The 25,033-nt window shown below is 43.2% G+C and overlaps 2 protein-coding genes across 5 annotated transcripts in view; both read right to left on the bottom strand.

Annotated features, from left to right (window-relative positions):
- Positions 1-1,259: 1,259 nt before the first annotated feature.
- Positions 1,260-10,017, bottom strand: nradd (neurotrophin receptor associated death domain). Its single transcript, XM_030071960.1, has 6 exons — positions 9,602-10,017; positions 4,774-4,906; positions 4,195-4,560; positions 3,210-3,435; positions 2,655-2,797; positions 1,260-2,535 (listed from the first exon to the last, which is right to left on the bottom strand). Exons 1-6 carry the CDS (start codon positions 9,638-9,640, stop codon positions 2,222-2,224), a joined length of 1,221 nt encoding a protein of 406 aa, XP_029927820.1. The 5' UTR covers positions 9,641-10,017; the 3' UTR covers positions 1,260-2,221.
- Positions 10,018-13,986: 3,969 nt separating this feature from the next.
- The window catches only part of nbeal2 (neurobeachin-like 2), a 44,079-nt gene continuing 33,032 nt past the window's right edge, over positions 13,987-25,033 (bottom strand). For all 4 annotated transcript variants that reach the window (XM_030071955.1, XM_030071956.1, XM_030071959.1 and 1 more), the window contains 24 exons: positions 24,736-24,885; positions 24,452-24,609; positions 23,569-23,693; positions 23,336-23,453; positions 22,712-22,869; positions 22,478-22,611; positions 22,245-22,352; positions 22,052-22,147; positions 21,796-21,920; positions 21,252-21,392; positions 21,024-21,154; positions 20,766-20,875; positions 19,954-20,071; positions 19,699-19,796; positions 19,009-19,122; positions 18,799-18,885; positions 18,593-18,702; positions 17,613-17,785; positions 17,413-17,507; positions 17,217-17,333; positions 16,349-16,510; positions 16,092-16,240; positions 15,809-15,944; positions 13,987-15,606 (listed from right to left, as the gene is read on the bottom strand). In XM_030071955.1, the coding sequence (XP_029927815.1) occupies positions 15,499-15,606; positions 15,809-15,944; positions 16,092-16,240; positions 16,349-16,510; positions 17,217-17,333; positions 17,413-17,507; positions 17,613-17,785; positions 18,593-18,702; positions 18,799-18,885; positions 19,009-19,122; positions 19,699-19,796; positions 19,954-20,071; positions 20,766-20,875; positions 21,024-21,154; positions 21,252-21,392; positions 21,796-21,920; positions 22,052-22,147; positions 22,245-22,352; positions 22,478-22,611; positions 22,712-22,869; positions 23,336-23,453; positions 23,569-23,693; positions 24,452-24,609; positions 24,736-24,885 (3,021 nt within the window). In that variant the 3' untranslated portion in view covers positions 13,987-15,498. The remainder of the gene's footprint in view (positions 15,607-15,808; positions 15,945-16,091; positions 16,241-16,348; positions 16,511-17,216; positions 17,334-17,412; positions 17,508-17,612; positions 17,786-18,592; positions 18,703-18,798; positions 18,886-19,008; positions 19,123-19,698; positions 19,797-19,953; positions 20,072-20,765; positions 20,876-21,023; positions 21,155-21,251; positions 21,393-21,795; positions 21,921-22,051; positions 22,148-22,244; positions 22,353-22,477; positions 22,612-22,711; positions 22,870-23,335; positions 23,454-23,568; positions 23,694-24,451; positions 24,610-24,735; positions 24,886-25,033) is intronic.

The raw sequence follows: 25,033 nt of genomic DNA, 5'->3' as shown, positions 1-25,033 counted from the left end.
GACGCCACTGTGCTTCCCTCTTCCTCTGTCCCAACCCCCCTCCCAGTATATGTGCATTCCGCAGCCCCATGCCAGCGTGCTCCAGACCGCAGTTAAGCAGTCCCGTCTGGAGTGCGTGACGGCATGTAACGCCGCCCCGGGGCATGCAACATGCCTGCTCCCACTTAGAACTGAAGGCAAAGAGATCATTAACAGATTTCAGCTCAGAGCAGAGCAGAGGGGGAGCTGGAGTCAGATCATGTCTCACAGAGAAAGAAGAAACGTGCTTTCAGAGTATTTTGGATGAAGCTATTATTTTACTTTTGCCCTCAAACCATTAAATACCACTTAGCTGATTTCCCTCAGGGCTTTAGATAGGAAATGTTCTTATACACTAAAACCCTTGATAAGGAATGGGATATGCCAAGTAAGTCCAAACTTCCTCATTGTGCAATCCATCAAGTGGTTTTTATATTTTGCTGTAAATAACAGTCATGTCTCATTGGAATGTGCTTGTCGTCCAATTCAGGAACAATGTTATGGAGGCAAATTAGAGTCGTAAGTATTTTAAGCTTGTAGAAAAATGTTCACAAATGTTAGTGTCATTATCAAAATTTGCAACAACATAGAAAGGCAACAACCACTTTGTAAAACATCATTCGTTTGCATTGCTATAACTACTCAGACATACAACTCACACTACCTACCCAAATGATATCGGCAGTGTGAATTTTGAAGCCGCGCTGTTAATGATTAAGCACCAATGAGAAATATAACACACCCTAATATATATTAAGCCTTTAGATATGTAATTAGCAAGACCTGTTTTTTCTGTACACACTGTAATCAGAGCATAACCAAGTTTAACACTGAAATACCAAACACAACTAGATGTCAAAATTATTTATTAAATGAAATAAAATCTTACAAAAACACATCAAGGCATACCATTTAGGAATATAGAGAAAATCATATGTTACTGGCATTAACAAAAAGCAATGATCGACCCATCTGAAGCCTTGTAACAATTCAGATGACTGCCATGTTCGAATAGTTTTTTATCTCCTTCAAGTGTTGAAATGCGGAGAAAATAAATACAAACACAAGGAGTGACACATGACGCAAGCACTGATGTTACAATGTCTTTGGATTTCATTTGGGTCGACTAAATGAGCGTTGTGAATTCTGAATGTGTCAAGAGTTGGTGAAGAGAAACAGATTCAATTTCATTTCCTTTTTTTTTTTTTTTTTTGGTCTTCACAGTTCATACACAATCCTGCTTTCAGCCACAACTATCAAAACCAAATCAATATTTAAAATATTTACAATAATATAAATGACAGTTAAAAAGAGCTAAGAAAAATGTTTTCTTATTCCACAGAATGCTCTACTTGCAGGCCTTGTGCCTGAGGCTGGAAACATCACTGTTGCCTGATGGATCTTCAATGCAAATAAATACCAAGGCCTGAAACTATTTAGTGGCTGCAGCAGAGAAAAAAGAAAAAGTAAGGACAAATTTTGAACATGTAAACTGAGTAGTCCCTATCTAGGCATTAGATTATATCTGCTCTCATAAAGAAAGCAAGTGGCAACCACAAGCATCAGCAAAACAACTGATAAGATGTCACGACTGATGCAACTGTGCTGTATCTTTTAAATGAAGGGGCTCAAAGTAGTTGCAGTGACTTACATTGGCAGTAAGTCACTAGTTGGAGTGACTGATCATTGCTGAAAGCAGGTATAGAAAGGTGCAACTCTGGCCAGGTTTGCAGATGCTCAACCAAGTTTAAACAAACAAGGGTTCGTTATATCAGATCCTGTGTTGGTGAATGTTTTTCTCTTCGCGGTTTAACCAGAATTAGAGTGTTGCTCCTTATGCCACTCGGCTGTGGGTTGAAAAATGGGGTTCAGTCTGATAATCTCCCCTGACAAGTGGGGAGATGTAGTCTACTGTCGTGATAGCCAATCCACTTGAACACATTGCAGGAGATGTTTTCATTTAGTTGACTCCATGTCAGCTCAAATGATGATATACATTATTAAGAGCCAATTTGTCATTCTCTTTGTAAAAACTGTGAATTAACGGCGTCCAAGAGAGGAATGAGGACAAGCATCAGTGGCAGCCTTCAAAAATCAGAGAGGTGTTGATGTCAGAGTGCGTCCCTCCTTATTCCAGTGGGAGCTGAGTGTTTCCGCTTCCTCTCTTTAGTCTCTTAGTGTCATAGGCGCACCTGAGCAGCTCTCAGACCACAGAAACACCCTGCGTGGGACAGGTAAGAGCTGTTACCACATCAGGCCTCTCAATGCGGGCCAGCGCAGAGCACAACAGTCCCAGCGAGGAGCCCTCCTGTTGGGCCCAGTTGGAGAGCAGAGTGTGAGCCGGGGCTTCTCCACGCCCAAACAGGTCCAGCTGCTCAGACTCATAGCCCAGCACTACGCCGAGCTGCCTCCAGCCCCTGCCCCCTCCCTCCTGCAGGAGGCGCTCCACCTCCTCCTGTCTATGAGGGGGTAGATTGATGTAGAGACGACTGTCCTGCTTGCTATCCCTCTTAGTGCCTGCGGAAAAAAAGAAATCAACTCAGCGTTTGGCATCGTCTAACAGAAATACACAGCTTCTGTTGAAATGTGGCATGTGGCGTTAGTTTTAAAGATTTGAATGGCTCTTCTTGCTGTACCTTTGCTGGGCTGACCGTCTTGTAGGCTATGAGAGTCCAGAAAAACTCCGCTGTCACTGTGGAGCTTCTCTCCCTCTGGAGATGTTCCCAGCTCAGCCGCACGGGCTTTGGACAGAGCCTTCTTCTGTTTACATGATGTCCAACTGAGGAGAACACAGGAAAAAACACTGTCAGCTAAACTGCGACCAGAACTGTTTCTCATCCCAGCAAGAAATACAAAAAGGATGAGCAGTCAGAACAATCTTCGCTGGAGCTCTCAATTACACAATATGACGTATTCATCTGGATCTTGTCAGCATCACAAAATCAGTTCTAGTCACATAGTTGTTGTTTATTCTGAACAAAGAGGACTGTTTTATTTCATCCACACATGATGAGTGAATCACACCATAACTTTTATTGTTATGGTGTCATAAGAGATTAGGATTTGTAATTTTCAGAAAATTTTCATTTGTTTATAATTGCATTTAATTATTATCACAAAGTTAAAGTGAAACAGCTGTCATACTTCAGTCCTTTATAGGGCTATAGGGTTACGGCAGGAGGAGAGCTCACCATTTATAAGCAACATAGAGGAGCAGACCCAGCACCACCGCAGCCAGAATAGACACGTAGGCGAGAATGTTGCTGCTGCCACCCTCATCCTGGGGGGTGAACTTTGGCGTTTTAGTGGCAGAGCTGACACCCCCTTCCTCATCAACCTCAGTTATGCCCGGCCAGCGAGGAGCTTCACGAGGACCGTCCGACTCAGCGGGGCGAGACAGGATGTGCAGCTTCTTATCTGTAGAGATTGAGCAAGAGGGAGGAGTGTTAGAATCTGTAATCAGCACGCATCCACACATCCACACATGCACATCATGAACATATTTGGACGGTATAATTTATGGCCAAGAAATGATTCCACAAAAGGCTGCATGCCTGATGGAGGACAGTCTCAGTCACCCAGATCCCCTGGGGTTTTGAAACCCAGCCCTGCTCCTAACTCCAGCCTCATTCTCCCTCCTATGGCCTGCCTATTTTAGGATCAAACACTCTAGGGTACTGTGCTGACCTCTGAGGGGTCAACGGGTCATGGCATATGGCCTCTGTGTACCTATGTGTACAGATGGCCTTACTCCTGAAAAGCGAGCAGGACCATTTGAGAGCAAGCCAACTTGTCAGGGTCAGCAGCCTCCCTTGGCCTTTGGGTTCTTGGGGCAGTTAGCTTAAAGAGCTGTCAAGCCCATACCAATTGGGCTACAGCATTTAAGTGGGCTGTTTTCTCACTCCTCATGTTTCTAGGCTTGGAGTGTTACTGATGTTCAGATGAGGTGTGGATGCAGGTGTTGACCACATGTCCCAGCATTCTCCTGGATCCTCCCTCTCTCTCTGTCCCCCTCCCTCTAGATCTCTCTCTTCTTTGCATCTTTCACAATTGCTGCCTTCCCCTGCATATGGTTTCTAAAAAATGCGTGCATGTTCCTTCAATCTAGCTCGTCTCTTTTATCTCATTTGCCTTCTCAATCCCTCGCAGTTTTTTTTTTCTTTTCGCGCAACTCACCCATGCAGAGAGTGTCAGAGTTGGGCTGGCAGGCACGGATCTCCACCTCGCTGTCAGAGCATTTGGAGCAGATCTGGCAGGGTTTGGTGTGACTGCGTTCCTCTGAGAAGGTCCCCGGGGCACAGACTTGGCACTGTGTGTTTCCCTGAGGGTCACACAGCCGGACGGCACCCTGGCCACGGGTACAAGAGGAGCAGGCACCACACAGACCATCTGGGCTTTTACCATCCCGCCAAAGGTAGAAGTTTTCACCGCAGTCACAGTGTGTGTCCTTGGTGGCAGAGCAAGAGGCCACCTCAGGGATACCAGCTGGACACCGGGCACAGGGAAGACACTGAGAGAGGTCTTCAGACGCAGAAAATGTTCCTGGAAAAAAAGATTCCAAAATCAGCATCGATGTATCTCTTAAGATATCTCACTCACACATGTCACGGGCAATGTAGCAGGACAGCCCGGACTAAAATCTTCCAGCTTCTCTCAGAGAGTAAAGTTTGGTGAAAGACAGATGACAGAGATAATCATAAGGCAGGTATAACACAGTCTATATTGGTACAGAAACATGACATTATAATTACTTACCCTTTGGGCATGGTGTGCACTTGGTGTCCTCTTTCCCACATTCTACCTCCACTCCAAAACCAGCAGGACACAGACTGCAACACTGACCCGATTCTGTGTACTGGCCACTGGCACAGGCATCTCCAAGAGCAGCCTGCAGAGATGGATATCAACACAATTAGCTTACAAAACAAAAACATAACATAGCTGTATTTTGCAGTCTCTTTTTTTTGGCACAGAAGAAGCGCAGAAATGACAAGCATAACATTACCATCGATTGCATGTTGAATCATTTTAGGATTAACATTCTTTATTTTGTGAGTACAACTATTAGACATTCATATTTAACTCGGCTAAATTTTTAAATATAGCAGTTTATTGAGCACAAGAAAACGGGAGAGTAGGTTTTGCTTTGTTCAGGGGACTTTTCTGCCTTACACCACATGTGGGAAGGAAATCACACACATCCCACTCCCGTGCCATTGGAGAACTAGGCGAGTGGGTGTGCTGAAAATGGCCTTTTTATCTTATAATCTGCCTCAGTTTTCACCCCGAGAGTGCTCCGAGGCCTTATCTGCAGTGGGTAATGGAGAGCCCAGTTTGAGTTAAGACATGAGGGATAGATCAGACATTCCTAAGGGCTTGTACAGCGGGGCTGGTGCCTAACAGGAGTGGCTGGCTTTAATCAGATGGCTTTGGACCAGTGGAAAGAATAAGATATAAAGGGGTGAAGGAAAACACCAAGAAAAGAGGAGGAAGGAAGAAGTAAAAAGAGCTTCCTCCCTCCCACTCATTCCAAATCACTGTGAATGACAGTGTGTAAGTGTGTCTGTGTATAGTGTGTGAGTGTATGTGTATGTGTGTATTTCTCATCATCAGAGAGAGAGAGAGGGGGAGGTACATAAAGGAGACAGTTCCTGCCCCAGGCGAGGGTGTCAGTTAGCCAGGGCTGCCCAGCATGTGAGTGTCTGTTTGGGTGAGAGGGGCCTTTGAAGTCTCCCAGCCCTGCAGGTGTGTCTATGAAGGTCAGTATTGCGCTCCCTCCCCTTCTCCAGGCCCTAAACAACGGCATCTTAAACATGCACGCATTTAAGGGAGATCGGCCGACTACGCCTGAGGGCTGACAAGAGCAAACAGATGTCTAACAACTAACCTCCTACAAAGGGGAAAAGTAACAGCTAAACAACCCGGTGATGTCTCTCTTTGTCTCTGAAGTCTGCCAAGGAACACAGGCAGCGTGTGTGAACCTGTAGAGCCTCCAACAAAAAGCCCACCAGAAACACACACACCCACACACACACACACACACACACACACACACACACACCATGCCATGCCCCCAGTCGCAAAACACTGAAATCTTTCCACCATGCTGATACTGGAGGGGAAGCAGCTTTGAAATGGGGCTTGCCTCATTCCAACAACAACAGCCAGTTTTACTGCAGCACTTACAGAGGAGCCAGATGATATCTAAACACAGCCACAGAACCCAGATCAGAGGTATTAGGGTGACGGGGTGGTAGGTCCCAGCAGGCAGCAACCAGTAGGACGCTTGGAGCTGGCAGACTGCGACCGAGCCTGGACCATAATAACCTGGAGCAGAGAGGCATCTGGCTAACCCTTGGCTGGTCCACTTCATATGACAGATGGAGCTCCTCCACTAACACTAAACTAACCTCTCAGCCTTCAATCCGTACTTCAATAAATATTTGGTGGCGGCGGGACAGGTTTATTTTTATCTTTAGCGAGACACTTCTGTTAGTTCACAGAGCCCGGGCTTAGTCTGGGCTGGTCTCGCTCTACAAGCCTGATTGGAGGGCCGACTCCGTTCAGCACGAAAACTGCCACAGGCCTAGCATTTCACACCCTGGTCCCCAATACAAAATTAAAAATTTAGTTTATGCCCCAATGTGACAGCGGCATAATGACTAAAAGAATACAGAATAGCACTATATGTGTGCCACTGACCAGTTAATCTTTATTGGTGTGTGAAATATTTCAGTATCCAATGAAATTTTCACTGTGTTTGAGTTGTAAAAATTTAGGTAATTTATTTTGTAGAATTTTAATGAAAGCACATTAAATTAAATAAGACAGAAATGCCCAGTCACATATATTCATAATAATTCCATTAAAAGTAATATTACATATATTTATATATTAAATAAAAAGTTTGCAAGAAGAAAATACTAGAAAGATAACAGCTGGCTGAGAGTTTTTGAGGTGACACTCAAATGTTGCAAAATTCAGTTTCGTATGTTTGTAATTATCTGAACTTTACCCTCTAAGTTGCAATGTGGGTGAAGCCGACGTGCTCATTTGCTTACTTGCTCAGTGCTGGTGTTCCTACGGTGTCATTCTTCTTCACCGTGGGTTAGATTTTCAAGCAATTAATGAATAGCAATTAATTTTGGGTGCATGCTTGGATTTTTTGCAGAGGGTCAAACTCATTAAGAAGCACTGTTTTTGATTTTTTTTCCCACACAGATCTTATCTATTCCCATAAGGGCAGACAGATGGAGGGAAGGAGGCTGCAGTTGCTCTGTGCGTTTAGGTAAGAAGCTGCAGTCTAAAGGGATTCCCTAGTGACAACAGAGGGACCACCGAGTAGCACTGCTTTCAATGGGGCTCTCAGCTCTACGGCTGTCACGGTCACTCAGTCATCACACACAAACACACACAGCCTCATTTCAGTCCTCGCTGTTCCTGAAGCAGTTCCTGTACCCTTTTGAAGTAAGAACACTTTTGATATGATGTATGGGCGTAGCCTGGCTTCAGCGGCAGCCAGCAGTTTCCACGGCAAATCTGGTCTGAGTGATGATAAGCACATGGGAGTTTAGTGGACCCAGACAGACGGGACACTCTCCCTGTCTCTGTGCAGACACTCTCACCCACGTGCCTTTGCTCCCTGGCTATACAGACAGAGGCCTGAGCACTGCGTGTACCCCGTCCCAGCAGAGACGGCCTTTGCAGTTGTGTAACCTGCACACCCCCTTCTGCACTGAAGACTGTCATTAGCAAACAGCAGCAACAGTTTCTAAAATATACACTGGGATGTTAAATGGTTTTCTTTGCATCGTCTTAAGAGATAAAAGGGCCTGTTTTTTTTTTTTTTTTTTCTAAGGAGGATGTGCAGCCTAAATTATAATCCTCCCTAAACTGTGATAAATTAAACGAGACAGCACAGAGTGACTATTTTTACTGTACAAATCTACTGATGCTCAACTGACTCATCAAAGAGCAGAAATAGTGGTTGAAAGTTCAAAATGATCCTGTAGCCTGCACTCGAAAGAAATTTGCCTAACTGCTAAATGGAAAATCAAATTACTGCATTCGAAAACTACCCCCTCAGCCTGCCCCACCTCCATCCCACCACAAACTGGGAGAAAATGATGATAATTGCTTCGCTCCGGATGTCCAGACCCCAGCAATACTTAAAACTATCCCACATTTCACCAGGAATCGCTGTTAGCAGTGAATGTGGCAACATCTACAGTAAACTAAAAACAATATGAGCCGGAGCAGCTAACGGGAACAGCAACAGAGGGCCTGCTTGAAGTCTACTTAACTGGGTAGGTAGAATAAACCTCTAGGCTAAAACATTCTGCAAGTTATCACAAAACCCAGAGTGAAAACGATAGCTCAGCTTAACAGTATGGGGGTTAGACTGGATAAACATGGAAATTGAGTGTGAAGTGTTTTGCAAAATACAAGAGAAATGGGCAGCTTATATGTAATTGTGAAAGCCTGTTGATATTGTACCATCATAATGATAGACACTGATAGAGATCTCTGTTAGAGTTGAAGTTGATGTAATGCTTTGATTAACAAAAGGGGTTTGACTCTCAGCGGCATGTCCAGACAGGGCTACCAGCCCTGTGGGCTTCTCAGGTGGATGAGAGTCAAATTGTTCTCTGCAACAGTAGAGACAAGGGTTTCTTCTCTCACTTAGCCTAATACTATGTCATTAAGCACATTTGAAACTTTAATATGGCCATCAAAGACATTAATTACTACTGTGTGACTGTGTGGTCTATGTAAACGGTGCCCCTGTCTTTAAGGTTTGAGTTCTTTCATGTTTCTTTCTTTTTTGTCCCACTCTATGCCATCGCGCACATGGTAGTGGCACAGACTGAAACTGATTTTACTGATGGAAAAATGGAGATGGATTATCCGATTACCCGGCTTTTCTTGTGAATGCATGAACAAGCTACAATCCAAAATAGTTTCAGGATGTGTTGACACCACAGAGGCCTGTAACAGCCTTTGAGTCTTGTCTTTGCAGATGCAAGCATGCCTTTAAGAGGCAATTGAAAGCAGTTTTTTTTTAAAGGCAAAATAAATAATGGTCTTATTCACTGGAGTCAATCATTCAATGGTTCTTTCACTAGGGCCCAGCCAGGGACCGCAGGGGCCCTTATGGAAAATATCATCTGGTCCCCAGCAAAATTAGTTTGATTTATTTACCTTATTTCTATCATGAGAGAATTAAAAAAAAAAATAATGATAATGAAGCATTTATTTAACAATTTGAGGTTTCGTTGTCTCTATTGTTACCTGCCAACATGTAACCTCAACCCCTGGAGCAAAACCTTTATCAACTGGTAGTCTATAGTATAAAATATTAATTTAGAGTTCACCGATATGAAAAGGTACATTCAGTGGCTGAATTTTCCAGGAGCACTGCTGCAGTGGCGCGCACTGTTATCCAAAGGTTTAAAAAAAAAAAAAAAAAAAAAAAAAAAAAACAAGGAAGAAGGAAGAAGAAAAAAGAGAAACAATGAGTGGATAGTATACCGGTTTATTGAAAAGTGTCTATCTCAGTAATTAGTAATCTGTGGACACTTACTTTTAGCAGAAGAAGTGTGCAGATTATAAGCGGGCTCATGTCTTCAGTCTCGCAGGTCCTCCTTGTGTCCGAGCGGCCGGAGCTGCTGGATTCACGCAGTGCGCCGCAAACACGCACACAAACTATTTAACTCTCCTTTTACCAAGAGCAAGTCGCACAGAAAGCCCGCTTCGACACGCCAAGTCCACGGAGAGAAATCACACAGTCATAGTCTACACACCTCTCACCAGCAGCTGACGGGACAGTTCACTTTAGTCCAATAAAACTTCTTTTATTTACTCAGAAGAGAGTAGTTTTCAAATGTGGGCTGCAATCCGTGGATTTCCCAAGTAGCGGCTTCTGCTTCTCTCATGCATTCCCTATTGATGTAAGTTTACATTGAAAAAAAAAAAAAAGGTTACTTCTGCCTCAGCTTGCAGGATGCATGCCTCGTCTCTCAGCAGCTTTGAAACAGATGAGCCAAAGTTGCTCCAAGGTCTTGCAAGTTCCCTGTGCCCCTTTTCTCCTCCCACCTCCTCAGCCTTGAGCCTGGCTGTGTGATTGGCTGCATCCCTGCGACGTGGTGCTGGTGACAGTGATGGCAAGACAAAGAATTGCCTCCATGCATCGTAATAAACAGAAAAGCCTGACATTGTTTACCGGCAGATTGGCTGAGATTTATGTACTGCTCTTATGCAAGCCTAAAAACCTGTCATAATGGTGCCAGATGTAACACCACACATATCCCTATGGACATAAAGTGTCACATATTTAAAATGCATAGGGGTGATGTGTGTTGTGTATGTTTTTTTGTTTTTGTTTTTGTTTGTTTGTTTGTTTGTTTGTTTGTTTGTTCCAGACCCCAAGCTGACTTTCATTAAGCCTTAGGGACCCTGACATGAAACTCAGTGTCCCTGGCTGTGATTTTCTGGTTCTGTTTAGATGTCTGGTTCTGTTTAGATTCAAAGTGGTGAAGTTAACAATACATACATATCTTACATATGTAAAATTTTAACAAACGCTGATGAATGAAATTATACTGAAATAAACTATTTCTCGTTTTGCTGAAGACCCACTGGAAGCCCCTCAAGGACCCTGGGAGGTCCCTGAACTCCACTTTGAAAACCACTGGTGTGTGTGTGTTTATGATATAATGAAAATCAAGTAATAGGTACTAAACTGGAAATATGGCGTTTGTAAGAAAGGCTGATGGTCTGTTATCCAGTATTAACTGGTGTGTGATCTGCTATAGCGCAGTGGTTCTCAAAGTGTGGTCTTGGGACCTCCAGCGGTTCTTAAGAGATTTGAGGACTCTGCATGTGAAATGAGAGGTTACATTTTTACTGCAATTTAATTCAGCTAGAGCTCATCCCAGCAAGAGGATGTGTCAAATGGCTTTTCAAATCATAAGTTTCCCTGCCATCACAATTATGTCTCCTTGTAAAGTGGAGGCCATCATGCAATCCAATACTGATTCATCAAGAATAAAAATGTTTCCATATGAGGTAGTATGAGGGATTAAATGTTATCAAATGTTGGCTGGAGGCCCTAATGTGTTTCGTATTGGGATTTGCAGCATGAGAACTTTCGACAGCCTCTGATATACAGCACATATAGGCTCACAGCAAATAGGGCTGTGATCAGCTGTTATCAGAAACAAAAGACACCACACGAATGCAATGAAGCACTCTTTTAGAGTTCATGTTTGATCTCAGCAATGCAAAAGATTAGAAAATCAACACAGGGTGAATTACACACCTTGTAAATTCTAGAGAATGCATCACAGGGGGGTCTGGAGACTTCAGAGGAAAACAAATGGAGGGATCTCTCAGACACAATACCACTTGCACTTCAAAGGCTACTGGGGGATGATAGGAGACAGAGGAGGCAGACGAGAAAAAGAGGATGTTCTGGCTCTGATAAACTCTATGCCATATCTCAATCACAATGTATGGCAAGCCGTTTTAGCCTAAAATGCCTCCAAGTTTACAAGTTACAACTTGGTTTTTACTTATAAACACTTTAAAATATCTGCAATTGCATTTCTACAAGCAGGAATTCTAATTAAAGATATAAAATGTTTTTTAATAGACTGCACCACTAAGTCTACATATCCATACAGTGGTGTTATGTTACCACTGACTTACAATACATGGAATCTTATCTTATTTACTCCTATATATAAATAAGTTTTACAAGCAAAAAGTCCAAATTAAGTTATCTGTGATTACATTTTTACTAATAAAAATTCTAATGAGTTATGACTTGTAAAGTGGGAGGTATTTTAGGCCAAAACGGCTTGCCATGCAGTCACAATGAGCTCTCTCTCTCTCACACACACACACAAACACACACACACTCACACATAAGCACCACCTATTGACAATAATGTCAGTTTTCTCCAATTGTGTTTTAAAAAAAAAAAAAAAAAAAAAAAAAAAAGGAAGAAAAAAGAACTGTATACCTTATAAGAAGTCCCAGGCGATGGAAGTGCTTTATAGTGATTGGGACTTATGCCACTGTTATAGAGAATACATTTTTTGGTTTTTGTGGATTATACCGTTTCCCACCTGTACTGTAACCAATTGGAAATCTTTTTTTTTTCCATTTCATGTGGTTTTATAGCAAAATGAAATTATCAAGGCCACACAAGTTCAGTTGCATCTAGACCATAAACAGTTTCCCTTCATAAAAAGTGTGTTCTCTACTTGTCAACACCGTCTTCTTGAAGGAACGATACACACTCATTAAACATGGACATTAGATTCAGTGGCCCGGTTGCTCTGTGGTCATATATTGGTGAGAACTAGCAGCCATAAAAAACATGATTTTGCCATCCCCAGGCCTAGGAGAACTGGCCCAGAGGGGGAAAGGGGGAGGAGGGCTATGCTCATTGAAGGAGGGCTGTTTGAGGGTTGTTGTGGTTCTTGGCAGGAACAACTCAGCCAACAGTAAAATTGCGGGATTTCACTGCCGTGGCCCCCTCCTATCAGTCCCCCAGCCTGCCCTCAGGTCTAGAGAGGTCAGAGGGAGATACTGCCAATAACCGAGAGCGAGGTGTCAACCCCTCCCACCATTGTCAGCGAGGCCACATCAGAGGCAGCACAGCCACTGTATCCCTCTTTCCTCTCCTGCCCTACTTCCCTCATATTCGCTCTTCCCTGGCTTGTATTGACTGGGGGTCTCCAGGCCGGTTTTATCACCCCCTCCACCCCCAGCTCCTTTCCCCTATGACACAGTGAATTGTACCCCTGGAGGTGTTTATGGGGAGGCCGACAGGATGTTTTCAGCCCACCAGGAGATCAAAGTCTCTTCTTCAAGTAAATGTGCTGTTATACTCACTGTGACCTTTTCAACTCTAATAGGGTTAACATCACAGGCACATGCAAGCCCGGGATTACAGTAGAGGAGCTGGATCTATGTTGTGGCAGCGTGTCAGTTTCCTTCCCACCGCGGTTTGCAGAAAAATCAGAGCTCATTTTTTAATAATGGGCAATCATCCGCAGGATATGGGTTGGGTTGCGGTTCATGGAAAAGAGGGTCGCTGAATCTAAGTGTGCAAAGTAAGCGTCACAATTTTGACCTTATTAGGGCAATTTCAGCAAAGTCTTTCCCATTTCGGAGCGCTAAGGTTGTGAATGCCACAGCTCACTTTGCCCAGAAGGCATGATGTAGGCAGAAAGGTGATGGGAGAGGTAGGCAAGACATAGGCAAACAAAAGAATGGTATCGTATGCTTCAGTTCCAAAGAACACAGGCTGCTTGATTTTTTTTTTTTTTTTTAAAGCCAGTGTATTTTCAACATCTTCAAACAAAAATACAAATGCTAGTGGTTAAAAAGAAGTGGGACAGGTCCAAATTCAAGGCAGTGCTGGCCTTAAAACTTAAGGCTTCTGTAAGGATTAAAAAGGGTGTACACAAGGACACGTGAACAACAAAATCTATCAGATATGTACAGGATGTATACAACAGAAGTTACCTACTTTGTGATGTCCAGAGGGAGAAACTAAAGGGCAAACTCTGACAGGAAACCTGCATTGTGAGCTTCACTGACTAAATCAAAGGCTCCAAGCGTTGCTGCATAGTTCAGTGACATATTACATTCATAACATTCAGAGCATAACAAGACAGTGTTATACAAACAGACATCAGTCAGTATGCAGATGAGCACACTGAGTAATTTGTATATCAAATGTGCTGGAACAGCTGCTTATGCAAGCAGTCCTTTATATTTACGCCAACTGTCTCACAGACACACCCGCTTAACAGAACAAGGTTTCTCACCTTACAGTCACGTGATTTTGAATAAAGTGTGATTTTACGAAACAAAATGTTCATGAATTTTCCAGAAAATAAATGGTGAAATAATCAGCATTTGTGTAGGATTTTTTTTGTTGTTGTTGTTTGTGAACGATTTCTGCTTAAAGGTATTCCAAGCATCACTTACAAAGACTTGGTAGTTTGTATGTGTGCACCATTTCGTTGGTATTGCATTTGCCCAAACAGTTCCCTTTGTTTCTGTCCCATCATGACAGTGCATAACAACAAACTCACTCCGACCACAGCAGAGGCGCTGGCAGGAAGTAAATTCCTCTGCTCACTCACAGACTCTCTGCTCATGTGTTTCACAGTCATCGTCTTTTCAAACGTTTTCAGTGCTTCGGAGATAATACGATACCAGTACAGGCAAGTACGCTCTTCCAGCTAACAGATTACTAAGTTCATTAATTACATACAGGCAAAACACCTTATCTCATCCACATCTGAGTCATAGTAGAAGAAAATGTTAAAACCAGGTCACCGACAACAAATCTGATAAACAGTGATTTTAAACTGTGCTGGTGCAAGGGAACAAATAGATGATTGGAATTCAGTGTTTGTACATGGCTCAAAATACAAGATGCAAAAGGCACTTTTCAGGTCAAATAAAACAGGAATATAGTCATATGGTGAGTACAGGAGTAAAAAAAAAAAAAAAAAAAATACAGAAGTCACTTTGTACTGGTTACATGATGGCCTTTCCTCCGCTGTGTAAGGCAATATAAGGCTTTTCCTCTTGAGTTTCATTGCATCCAAGCTCCACAGTTGTGATGACAAGTGAATGTATTTCACATACTTGGCCATTAAAGCTGTTATTGCTTTAATTGTAACAGTTTAACATTGCTGAGGGGTTATGGAATGCAGAAATTACACTGTTTCGTGGTGCAAAGATCCCCCTGGGTACTGACTGTGTATCAGCGAATCCCGATGTTGACCGCTAGTGATAATAATAAACACAACACTGGCTCACAACTAGTGAACAATTACACCCAGTGCTTTCCACATTCACACATTGTACACAGCCAAAGTCAACCCTCTTGTGGTGTTCATCAGTATTGCAACATGGGAATCTCGAGCAACATTTAGTTTTCAAGTTTCAAGGAGTTTTAAGAAGGTGCCATCGCCAAACAATGGCTTTGGGACATTCAGCTGACACAAAGGCAGGCTGTTCCCCTGACAAAAAAGAGGCCAAGAATAGGGAGCATTATTCGCTCTCTGAGTCGGTACTGTGTCTGAAGCTGTGCCTGCGTCAGTGTGAGTCAACGCCCCTGAAATGTGACTCACTGCATGTACTGTCACACAGCAGTTCCCAGCCTCAAAGACTCTTCTCCACCCACTCTTTGGAATGATGCTGATTAAAAACAGAGTACAAAAACTGTTATTGAAAACGCATTAAAACAATGAATCCCTTAAGAAGAAAAAAGTGCTCAGTGTATAGTTGCTCTCTCAGAGAGATCGGTGGCTGAGAACGACAGTTTCCCAGCTTGTTGAGGAGGATGGAGAAGGCCTTGTTGCGTCTAGTAAGCATCTTGGTGCTGCCATCCATGTGCAGACTACAGAGCCCTTGGAAGTCTTCCAACATTTCAGTACATAGCCGCCTCACTTCCCAGCATTCTCGGTGGGATTGTACTCAGTTTCACCTGAGGACACCTGGGAGATGCGACGCGTGGATCCCCAGAGGCGACGGGAGAACTGTCCTGACCGCACCTGAGATGAGGAGGAGAAACATGTTTCTTTTCATGTGGGGGCCAAGACACTGTGAAAAGGCCTAACAGGAACTGAGGAGAGACGCTGGACTAAAGAGCCACAATTTTAATCTGAATAAACTTGTTTACAACAAGTAGTTAGCACATGATTACCCCCACCCCCTCCCCCACGCCTCCCGCTCGCTCGACGCTCTTGTTCTCACCTCCTCAGGTTTCCCTGCCCCCACCACAATGAGCTTCCCGTCCTCGAGGCCCACTAAGATGTGGCTGCACTCTTTGGTCACAGACACACACCTCACAGGCACCTTCAAGACCAAGGGCGCCGCCACGAGATCCAGGCTGTCAAACAAAGGAAGAGTTCAAACAACATTTAAAGACCAGGACTCACGCTTCTAGGCTTTACATTTTATATCAATTCATGACCACCTCATGCTTACTTTTTGCAACATTTTTATGAACTGCAAACTATGTCCTTGGTTCCCTTACCTGTACAAATCTCGTATTTGGAGGTTGCCCTCTACGGTGCCCACGATGATGAAGTCCAGGACCAGGTGGAGAGCGGTCACCTGCTCCTCCGTGGTGAAGGAGGACAGCAGGCATCCGTTTACTGAGTAAACATGGACGGAGTACTTGCCCTGTATGAATACACGCATGTGTACAGTCATATGAGCAGGCTGTGAAATTTCTTTGAGTCTGTGTATCTGTCTTTGTATATGCACTGTATATGCATGCATGCTCTATACCTTCCTAAAGGGATGTTCCTCCAGAGACGTCTGTGCCACGATGTGGCCCTCCATGCCCACCTGGAGCTGAGAGATATGCGCTGGCACACAGCTCTCACCTGGAGGCCGCAACGTTCGCAGGAACTGCCCTCGACGGACAGTGTGGACGATCACGGTTCCATCCTGACACACAGTAAATATCGAGTTCATTCTCTTTGTCCTGACACATAGTAGGAAAGTTTACTTTGCTGCATTTTGTATTTGGTCTTTCTAGGTTTACTCTGCCCAATTACAAGCAAACCAGGGCTGGTAAACAGAAGCCACATGGACTCAAGAGTAGCTAGTTCACTGGCGTTTTTGGTGACCTGTTCTCATGTGAGGCTAGAGATTTTGGCAGAAAGAGAACTAAAACCAAATACAATTCCAGTCTTTGTACCTTTAACTAATCAGGATGGACTTGTCTATAGTTTTTGATGTGATTTGCCTTCCCTGATGCTTATATGAGGTAAGAACACATGAAAAAAAATTGCTGAATATACCTGTTAGTCAAGAATGTGGTTTGTCTCATGGCAAATCACTTGAAAAGTGACTGGCACTTGCATATTGAAGCATCTCAGCACAGTTATGTAGTACACATCTCAGTTAAAATGGTGCTATTCTCACCTACCCAAACCAGCTGAGTTAACATGCCACACTTCTAACACACCAGTTGAAACACGCATGGAGTGAACATGTCTGAACAGTAAAACAGATGTCTGACACTCAGTAGTTTTCATCCAGCAACAATTTACCAGTCACGTTTTTGTTATTTAGCAATATGACTCATCCAGTAAAGATGCAAGACTGATCTCAGGAAGAGTTTTTTTTTAGCCAGCTTATGTTGTCTGACCTTTGACCCCGAGATAGCCATGTCCAGTTCCGTGCTGATAGCCACACAGGTGACTTCCTGGTCGTGTCCACAGAGAACCTGCACTGGCCGAGGAGACAGGCCACTGGAAAAGCCACCCTGAAGGACCAAAAGGTTCAATATAAGTATATGTGTACAATCCTTAAACACAGATTAATATGAATATGAAGAAATTTACCTGCTGTAGAACCTGCCACACTATACAGGATGTGTCCCTTGAACCAGAGATGAGGTAGATGCCACAAAGATCCAGAGCCAAGCAAGTAACAACATCTTCACAGAGTGCACAGAACCACAAAATAAAAAAAAATTAACAACAACAAACAGAGTCACAGGCAGTTTTCGACATTATGACTCAGACATTCAGTAAGAGCTCACCGATGTGCCGGCAGATCCTGCCCACCAGCTTGCCCTTGCCCAGTTGTGTGACACGGAGGCTGCAGTCCCAGTGGCCTCCGCTGAACAGCAGACGCCCATCGCTGGACACCACCAGCACCTGGGTGCTGATCTCCACGCCGGGGAAGAAGGGCCCCATCAGGAAACGCTGTGTTCTGCAGCACACAGCAGGGTTCGAAGGATCAAAGTAAGTTTGAACCAAGAAGTGAGAGTGAGCTGAGTTAAAATGTGGACGGAATTTATAATCACCACATCAAACTGTCATGGCATCTGTGAATTACTAGCTGTGTGAAATCCAGTGGTTATAATCCTGATTTATTCACTGCTTATGTGATCCATGTTCATGGTAAGTTTAAACTAAGCTCCATTAAACCAATCACAAACGGCTTTTCAATTTATTAAATAGGGCTTTGAAGTCCTCAGGAATGAAAATAAGGCTAGCTAAAGAGATGTAAGTTATGCTTTCCTCCAGATGTCAAGACAATTTTATGCAAACTTTTGAAAAGTTGCAAACAATAAAATGTGAATTAGGTACATTTCCATCTGCTGGGTTGAGTATTCCTGAAAATAAAAATAAAAATATCCCCTAAGTAAAACAGAAAGCCTATCATGAACTGATTAGTGTTGAGCCATTTAATGCTGACCATATTATGCTTTCATGCAAAGATGAAAACAAAGAAATGCACTTGGCAATAAGCAGCCATACAACCACAATGAGGTTGTTAGTGACAGTGGTTATGACATTTCTGGAAGGTTGTGGTGGCCAGACATTTACAGACTGCATTTGTGGATGTCCGAAGTCATGTTCAGTGTTCATCAGCTAAATCATGCCAAGGCTGATTCAGTATAAAATCAACAAAAACATTATGTTCTCTTTGACATGCGGTAGATTTAAACAAGGAACACGTGAAGAATCTCCATACGATCTTTGGACTTATATGGAAAGCTCTGAGTGTACTCACTTGGGATTGGTCACAGTGGGGTCCTTAGTGAAGGTGAAGTAGTTGGCAATTTTTTTGTCATATGGCAGCCAGCTGTGTGTCCCAATCAACCCGTTTGCACTCACAGTCACCTGGAGAGAAAGAGCAGCGTAGAAACTCTGTGCTACTCGAGCTGTATCACTTTAATGTTTCGATATGGTTGTGTGGAGTTTCCAGCTGGACCTTACCAGTACGTCTGAGCCATGGATGATGAACGAGCGGGTCTGATTTTTAGGCACCACTGCCTGGACCAGAGGAAGGCCATCACTCACCACCTGAGACACACACGTGCACATGTACACACCGACAGAAAGCAAACAATCATGAATTTAGAAGGTTGATGGGGGAAGTAATAATACAACATATTTTTACTGGACTTGAGAGGACGTATTCCCTACCTCCACAAAGGGCCGTAGTTTATTAAGATGCTCAAAGATGTTGGGCGGCACGGTATCCAGACGGGCCTGCCGCCTAACTGCGTTCTCCGCTGACATACGAGGAGGGTGAGGTTCCTGTTTGGAAGTAAGAACAGTCACTTATTCACACCTGAGATTAAAACACAGCACAGGGCTCCAACATTATGTCAAATGTAATATTCCCTGACTTTGACTAAAATGCTGAGTTATCTCTATAAATGTAGCATTTTGTTATTTTTTATTGACCAAAATTTCAACCAAATCAGATTCTGAAATCTTATTAAATGGAAATGAAAGGATGCATATTACCCTAGATATTACCCATGGTGAATAACTAGTTGGTGATTTTTTTTTTTTTTTTTTTTAAATTGAGGGTGAATTGGCATCCCATGACTTGTCAAAAGAATTTATGAAATTCCATGACTATCCCCATCTGGAATAGACTTCTATAAATTTCATGACATGTGGGAACCCTGGACCTCTTCAGAGGCTGAGTTGTACACAGTAAACCTTTCACATTTCTCTATACAAAGATACAGCGGGGTGGACAGTAGGAATTTTTAAAACTCTGGTTATCAACCAAATCAAGCGACTTATACCGGCTATCTGAATTACGTGGATGATCAAAGCCTGGAGAACAGGAGCTGTGAATTAGGCTGATAAGAGTCAAACCTTAAGTAGCTGGCAAGGCGTCTGGCCAAAGTTACTGATGATTCCCTCGAGGGCCTTGCGCTCAGTCTCATTGGCTATGGCATCCAGATCTACTGCACCTACAGAGGGGCCAAGAGAGGACTCTGATACAAGAGCATTGTACACTCACATGGGACATGAGGACTTAAAGAGAACCCAACTAACTGATTTTTGTGCACAAGTTTGTGGATTTTTTTTCTCCCACTCACAAGAAAAAATGTTCAGTCTATGCCTTACCTTCATAAGTACAGTAGTAGAAGACATTGAGCGCCTCCACTGCCTCTTCACCTCTCTGCTTGTAGCCAAAAATCAAGTCAATCCACTCGTGGAGGTGATTAGACACGTGCTCAGATTCCTGGGGAAACATATAGCGATAAACAAGGTTCATGTTGAGTGCTTTTTTTCTTTGTATATTAACAACAGAAGACGTGCATTTATGTATAGCTTTAAGTAAAGTAAATATGATTCACAGTAGGGCTCAGCAATATATCATTATCATATCAGTATTGTGATATGAGACTAGATATCATTGTTTTAAAGGCTACACTACAGTAAGGTGATGTCATTTTCTGAATTTGCCATACTGTTCTAGCTGTGCTATTTTTTTGTCTTTACCCACTTAGCTATTATATATGCACTACTGATGATTATTTATCAAAAGTCTCATTGTGAAAATATTTTCTGAAAGCAACAATAGTCATCACCAAAGTATCACCACAATATCAATATCGAGGTATTTGGTCAAAAATATTGTGATATTTGATGTTTTTTACATTTTGCCCAGCCGTAATTCGCAGCTTTTTTTCTTTTGTTTTGTTTTTTCCCTTTTGATGTTGCCTTGTTTCTCAAATTTTTCCTTAGCTTTTTGTATTTTCCTTTTTTGACACTGCTCATGTATTGCGTTTTTATCTTAGGTTAAATGTTGTATTAGTTTAAATGTTTTTATGCACTGTAAGCACTTTGAGATCATTTGTTTGATGTAAAGCACTATAAATAAAATTTATTATTATTATTATTGTTGTTTTGTGTGAATGCTTGTACTGTCTCACCAGAGCTTTCATGTGCTTCCTGATGAAGTCCTCTTTTGAAGTGGCCCAGTTGGGCAACAGGACATTCGTCACAGGCTCCTGCGACATCTGCAGACAGCCAAGGTCAAAGCCTGCCGTGGGCACACAGCAAACAGGCATCAGATCACAAGTATATCAACAACGTTTCATTAAGATAATCTGAGGAACCTGCTTTACAGCTGTCAGTGCCTCCCTGATAACTTTTTTTAGGAACTTAAATCAGCAAGGCAGTTTCCTCACCATTCATGTTCTCCAGGAACTCGGGGAAGTAAAAGAACTCTGGGATGAGCTCTTTGACGTCGGCTGGGCTCTCCATGCGAGCCTGCCAGGCTGCTGCCACAGAGTGGAACTGCCTGTCTGCACAGTCAAACCTAAACACAGACAGAGACAGCAATATGAAGGCATCACACACCATCAACCATCAACACACCATCATCAACAATATCTTGTAGGAGTTGCTATACACACCTGCCACTCTGCAGCTGGATGTGCAGGGTGGTGAAGGGCTCCATGCGGATCATGTAGTGCATGACTCCCGCTGCATTCGAGTAGTGTGTGCCATAGTGGAATTTGTCAATGGTGCCTGTTGGGTCTTCAAAGCTCTCATACCTGGGAATGGATAAAAAAATGCTTAAAAACTATTAGATTTTGGCACTGACATGTTACACGAAGAATGGTGAATGGTGAATAATACAGAGGCGTGAGGTGAATGCCTGAACCCAGATAGTGTTGTGAAGTTTTAAGCCGAGTCTGACCCTAACCTGACATTTTTTTGTCAGAAAACAACCTGGATGCAAAATCATGTTCATCGATACACAAAAAGATACCAAGTAAGCTTAGATAAGAACAACCTGTAGCGCCACTGTGTATGTATAAATACATAATGTCAAAAATACAACACATTTTCTGCACTTAAAATCAGGCCCGACTCAGGCCTGATATCTTCATTACAAAATGAGGTTAAACTCAGGCTGCAAAGCTGCATTAAAGTGAATGGACTATTACCACTTACTTTTCTCTGACACTCTGTGCATGGCGGTCGTTGACCACACCGATGGGTTTGGACAAGTCTCTGAACACAGCTGGGTCATCCAGATCCAGAACCGGAGATCTGTAGTCACACAGAACCCATGGGAACTGGACAGAGACAGGACAGAGACAGAACATCATATGCAGCTGGTATAAAAGGTGGAGCTGCACTTATCCTGATCAGCCAATGATAATGGAGGACAACCTCACTACTGTAAGGGGGAATGTATGGCACTCACCACAGGGTACTGGGACAGGTCATTGTAGGTGCGTCCGGCAATGGTGTTCAGCTGCATCAGATACTCAAAATTGGAGATTTCTCTGCATACCCATTTCTATTGAAAACATAATCATCAGATTGGTCTCAAGCACTCATTAGCTCCATTCAGATAAATCACTTCTCAGCAGTGCAGAGTAGACTGAATAAAGCACCTGTGTCAGCCCAGATGCTTTCAGTAGCTCTTGTGGGGAGCGGGAGCCAAAATAGAAGAGGTTGGGAGGCTGCAGCCCCAGGATCCTGGAATACACTTTGTTCCGCACCTGGGAAGTTGGAGATAAAAAGTGAGTTCTTGAAAGTGGAAATCATTACTCGAACATCCATTTCATTCTGGCAAAGCAATCATAAGAAGGCACTTAGGCTTTTTTTAGCCGGGTTTGAGCATCACCTTCTTCCTGAAGTTGATGAAGTAGTGAGCCTGGTCGATGAAGAACAGCTCCAGAGCAGAGCGCCGAAGGTTGTAGCGTCTCAAATGGACTTCCCTTAGCTGAGACAGCGGTCTCTTGAAATCAAACCCTATTCCTGCAGGCACAGATATTATTTACTACTAATGGGACCCTTTGAGGGGCATTAAATCAAACCTCCCCCGCAGCGTGTGGTCGTAATCAGTTGTGTTCCCTACCTTCCTCCGTCTCCTCTTTCTCACTGCTGCCATCATAGAAGTAAAGGTGGTGTGTTGTAACCTCCAGGCGACCCGGGACGACCGCCACAATGGTGATGAGCTCACAGTCCTCTGACAGAACCAGTTTCTCCCTCTGACTCTCATCTTCTCCCTCCGCCCTCGAGTCAAAAGAAAAACATAACTGGATCAGAGATTCTTTCAATTTATCTGCACAACATATTTATAAATGCAGGGTTCCAACACTCACTTGAATATAGGGACTTTTCAAATACTTTTAAGATAGCTTGGTGAAACTTATTTATTCAAAATTGGCATGTTTTGAGGGAACACGGGACCTTGGTCAAAACCAGACATCATCGATGTTTTACAACTGCTGCTCTGTCAAAGGAAATATCTATCATAAGATCTGAAGGACAGACAGAGTCCAAGAGATGTGAAGCATGGTCATGAATTTCGGAGCGATATTGTAATCAAAAGTCCATTCCTTTTCAAAAACTTGTAAGGTCTTGTTTTGTTTTTCTGAAATCCATAAACTTTAAAAGGCCTGCAGGGGTTGTGAAAAACGTTGGGATTGACAGAATCTGGCACAGATGTTATGGGAATTGGCAGAGAATGGAGACTCACTTGTTATCCAAAAAGACAAGATCCTCTTCTCCTAACTGATCATCCTCCATGTCACTCACTTTGGCTTCCTTGGCAACCGCCAGTGGGAGAGGTTCAGAGCTATGAGGGTTGTCAGCTCCTTTGATCAGGAAGAGCAGAAGACGTAATGAGACATCTTCAGTAGACATGTGTGCAATTACTCTTTGTTTGTGCACCACAACGAAAAATGTTCATGTGTTTATGTTTCAACACACCCATGTTGTCCCTCAAGGCGCTGGCCTCGCTGTGAGCGTCGTAGTTGTAGTTGGGGACAAGCTTGAGACGCATCTTTGAATACGTCTCAGCATTAGATAACTTCCATTTCACCTCTGGCTGCACCCTGAGGCCAAAAGTTGGGCAAAAAAATGAGGAAAAATTACAATCTGGTACATCCTGGGTAGCAAGAAACAGCATCAGACAGGAAGAACAGTCACAAAACATTTTTTCCTGTTCACAGAGCAGAGAAACAATCTCCATAAAGAAATGCATACATAGACAAAGAGCAACAGCCTCACACAAAATGTGAAATGTGAATTCTTGTCCTAAGCATGCTCAGAAATTTACAAGCGTGTCCCTGAAAAAGTTGTATAATGCCCGTATTATTAAAAAAATGATGGGGCAAAAAATGGCCCCAGTAATAATAATGGTACATTTTTTCTTTTTGTATTTGACCCAGTTTTGTTTTCACAGAAGGTCATTTTTTTTTCCAACACATGACTGCAAGTACAGTCCCCTGTGGGCCACCACAGTTGATAAATGGGAGTCTATGTCTGGGTAACAATTTCCAGGGCCCCCGGGCTTAAAGAAATTGAGCAATTTTGGTGAGAAAACAACTGACTAAAGAGAATGAAGCAGCAAAGAATGTCTCATTGTTACTCTGCATCTGTGAAACGCTGTATATTATGGCATAAAGCAAGCAAATTTTATTGGTAACATATTGAAAGCTTATTTGCCAACATGCAATGCAAAGGTATTACTGAAGTTGAGAAGATTATGAAGTTGCCCCTGAAAAGAATCTAAATGACCCCAAAATCAGATCAAGGAGGTAAAACAAATGCCGTCTGGAAAGGTCTGGTCGGGAGTCAGAAGGCATCACACCTGTTGGCCCAGGCTCCTCTCTCACTGGTCAGGAGTCTGCGGATGGATTTCCAGTGCTGCCACACCACCCCCTGCTGGCTGGAGCTCTGCTTCTGCCAGCTGAGGTGCCTGTTGCTCTCAGTGCGTACTCGCTTCAGGTAGGGGTCAACAATCACCTCCTGCTCACACACACACACACACACACACACACTAGATCAGCAATCTGAAAAGTTAACCATACTCTTTAACTCAAACTTTTATTTCACACCAGTTGTAGTGTTAAAAAGCCTGGAAGCCAGCCCGACCTGAAACTTGCTCTTGCTGTCTGACTTGTCTTGATTCCGTCTGTTTTCTGTGCTCATCACATCGTCAAAGCAGGAGTTCCAGAAATTGGACATGATGTCATGGCTCCTCCCGAACGTGTCCTGCGCGTACTGCTCCATGGTGGGCTGAACCTAAACACACAGTCACATTATGTGTTAGATGGATGAGACACAGGCCAGCTCTCAGTGGATTAAATAAGACACAGGAATGGTAACACACATTATCACACGCCTATACACAGCATTGCTCTGCCTTATCTGATAGGCTTGATTTTTAAAA

The sequence above is a fragment of the Myripristis murdjan genome, chromosome 16 (assembly GCF_902150065.1).
Source record: "Myripristis murdjan chromosome 16, fMyrMur1.1, whole genome shotgun sequence".
Classification (NCBI taxonomy): Eukaryota; Metazoa; Chordata; class Actinopteri; order Holocentriformes; family Holocentridae; genus Myripristis; species Myripristis murdjan.
The sequence above is the reverse complement of the archived record's forward strand: the minus strand, read 5'-3'. Positions and strand labels throughout refer to the sequence as shown.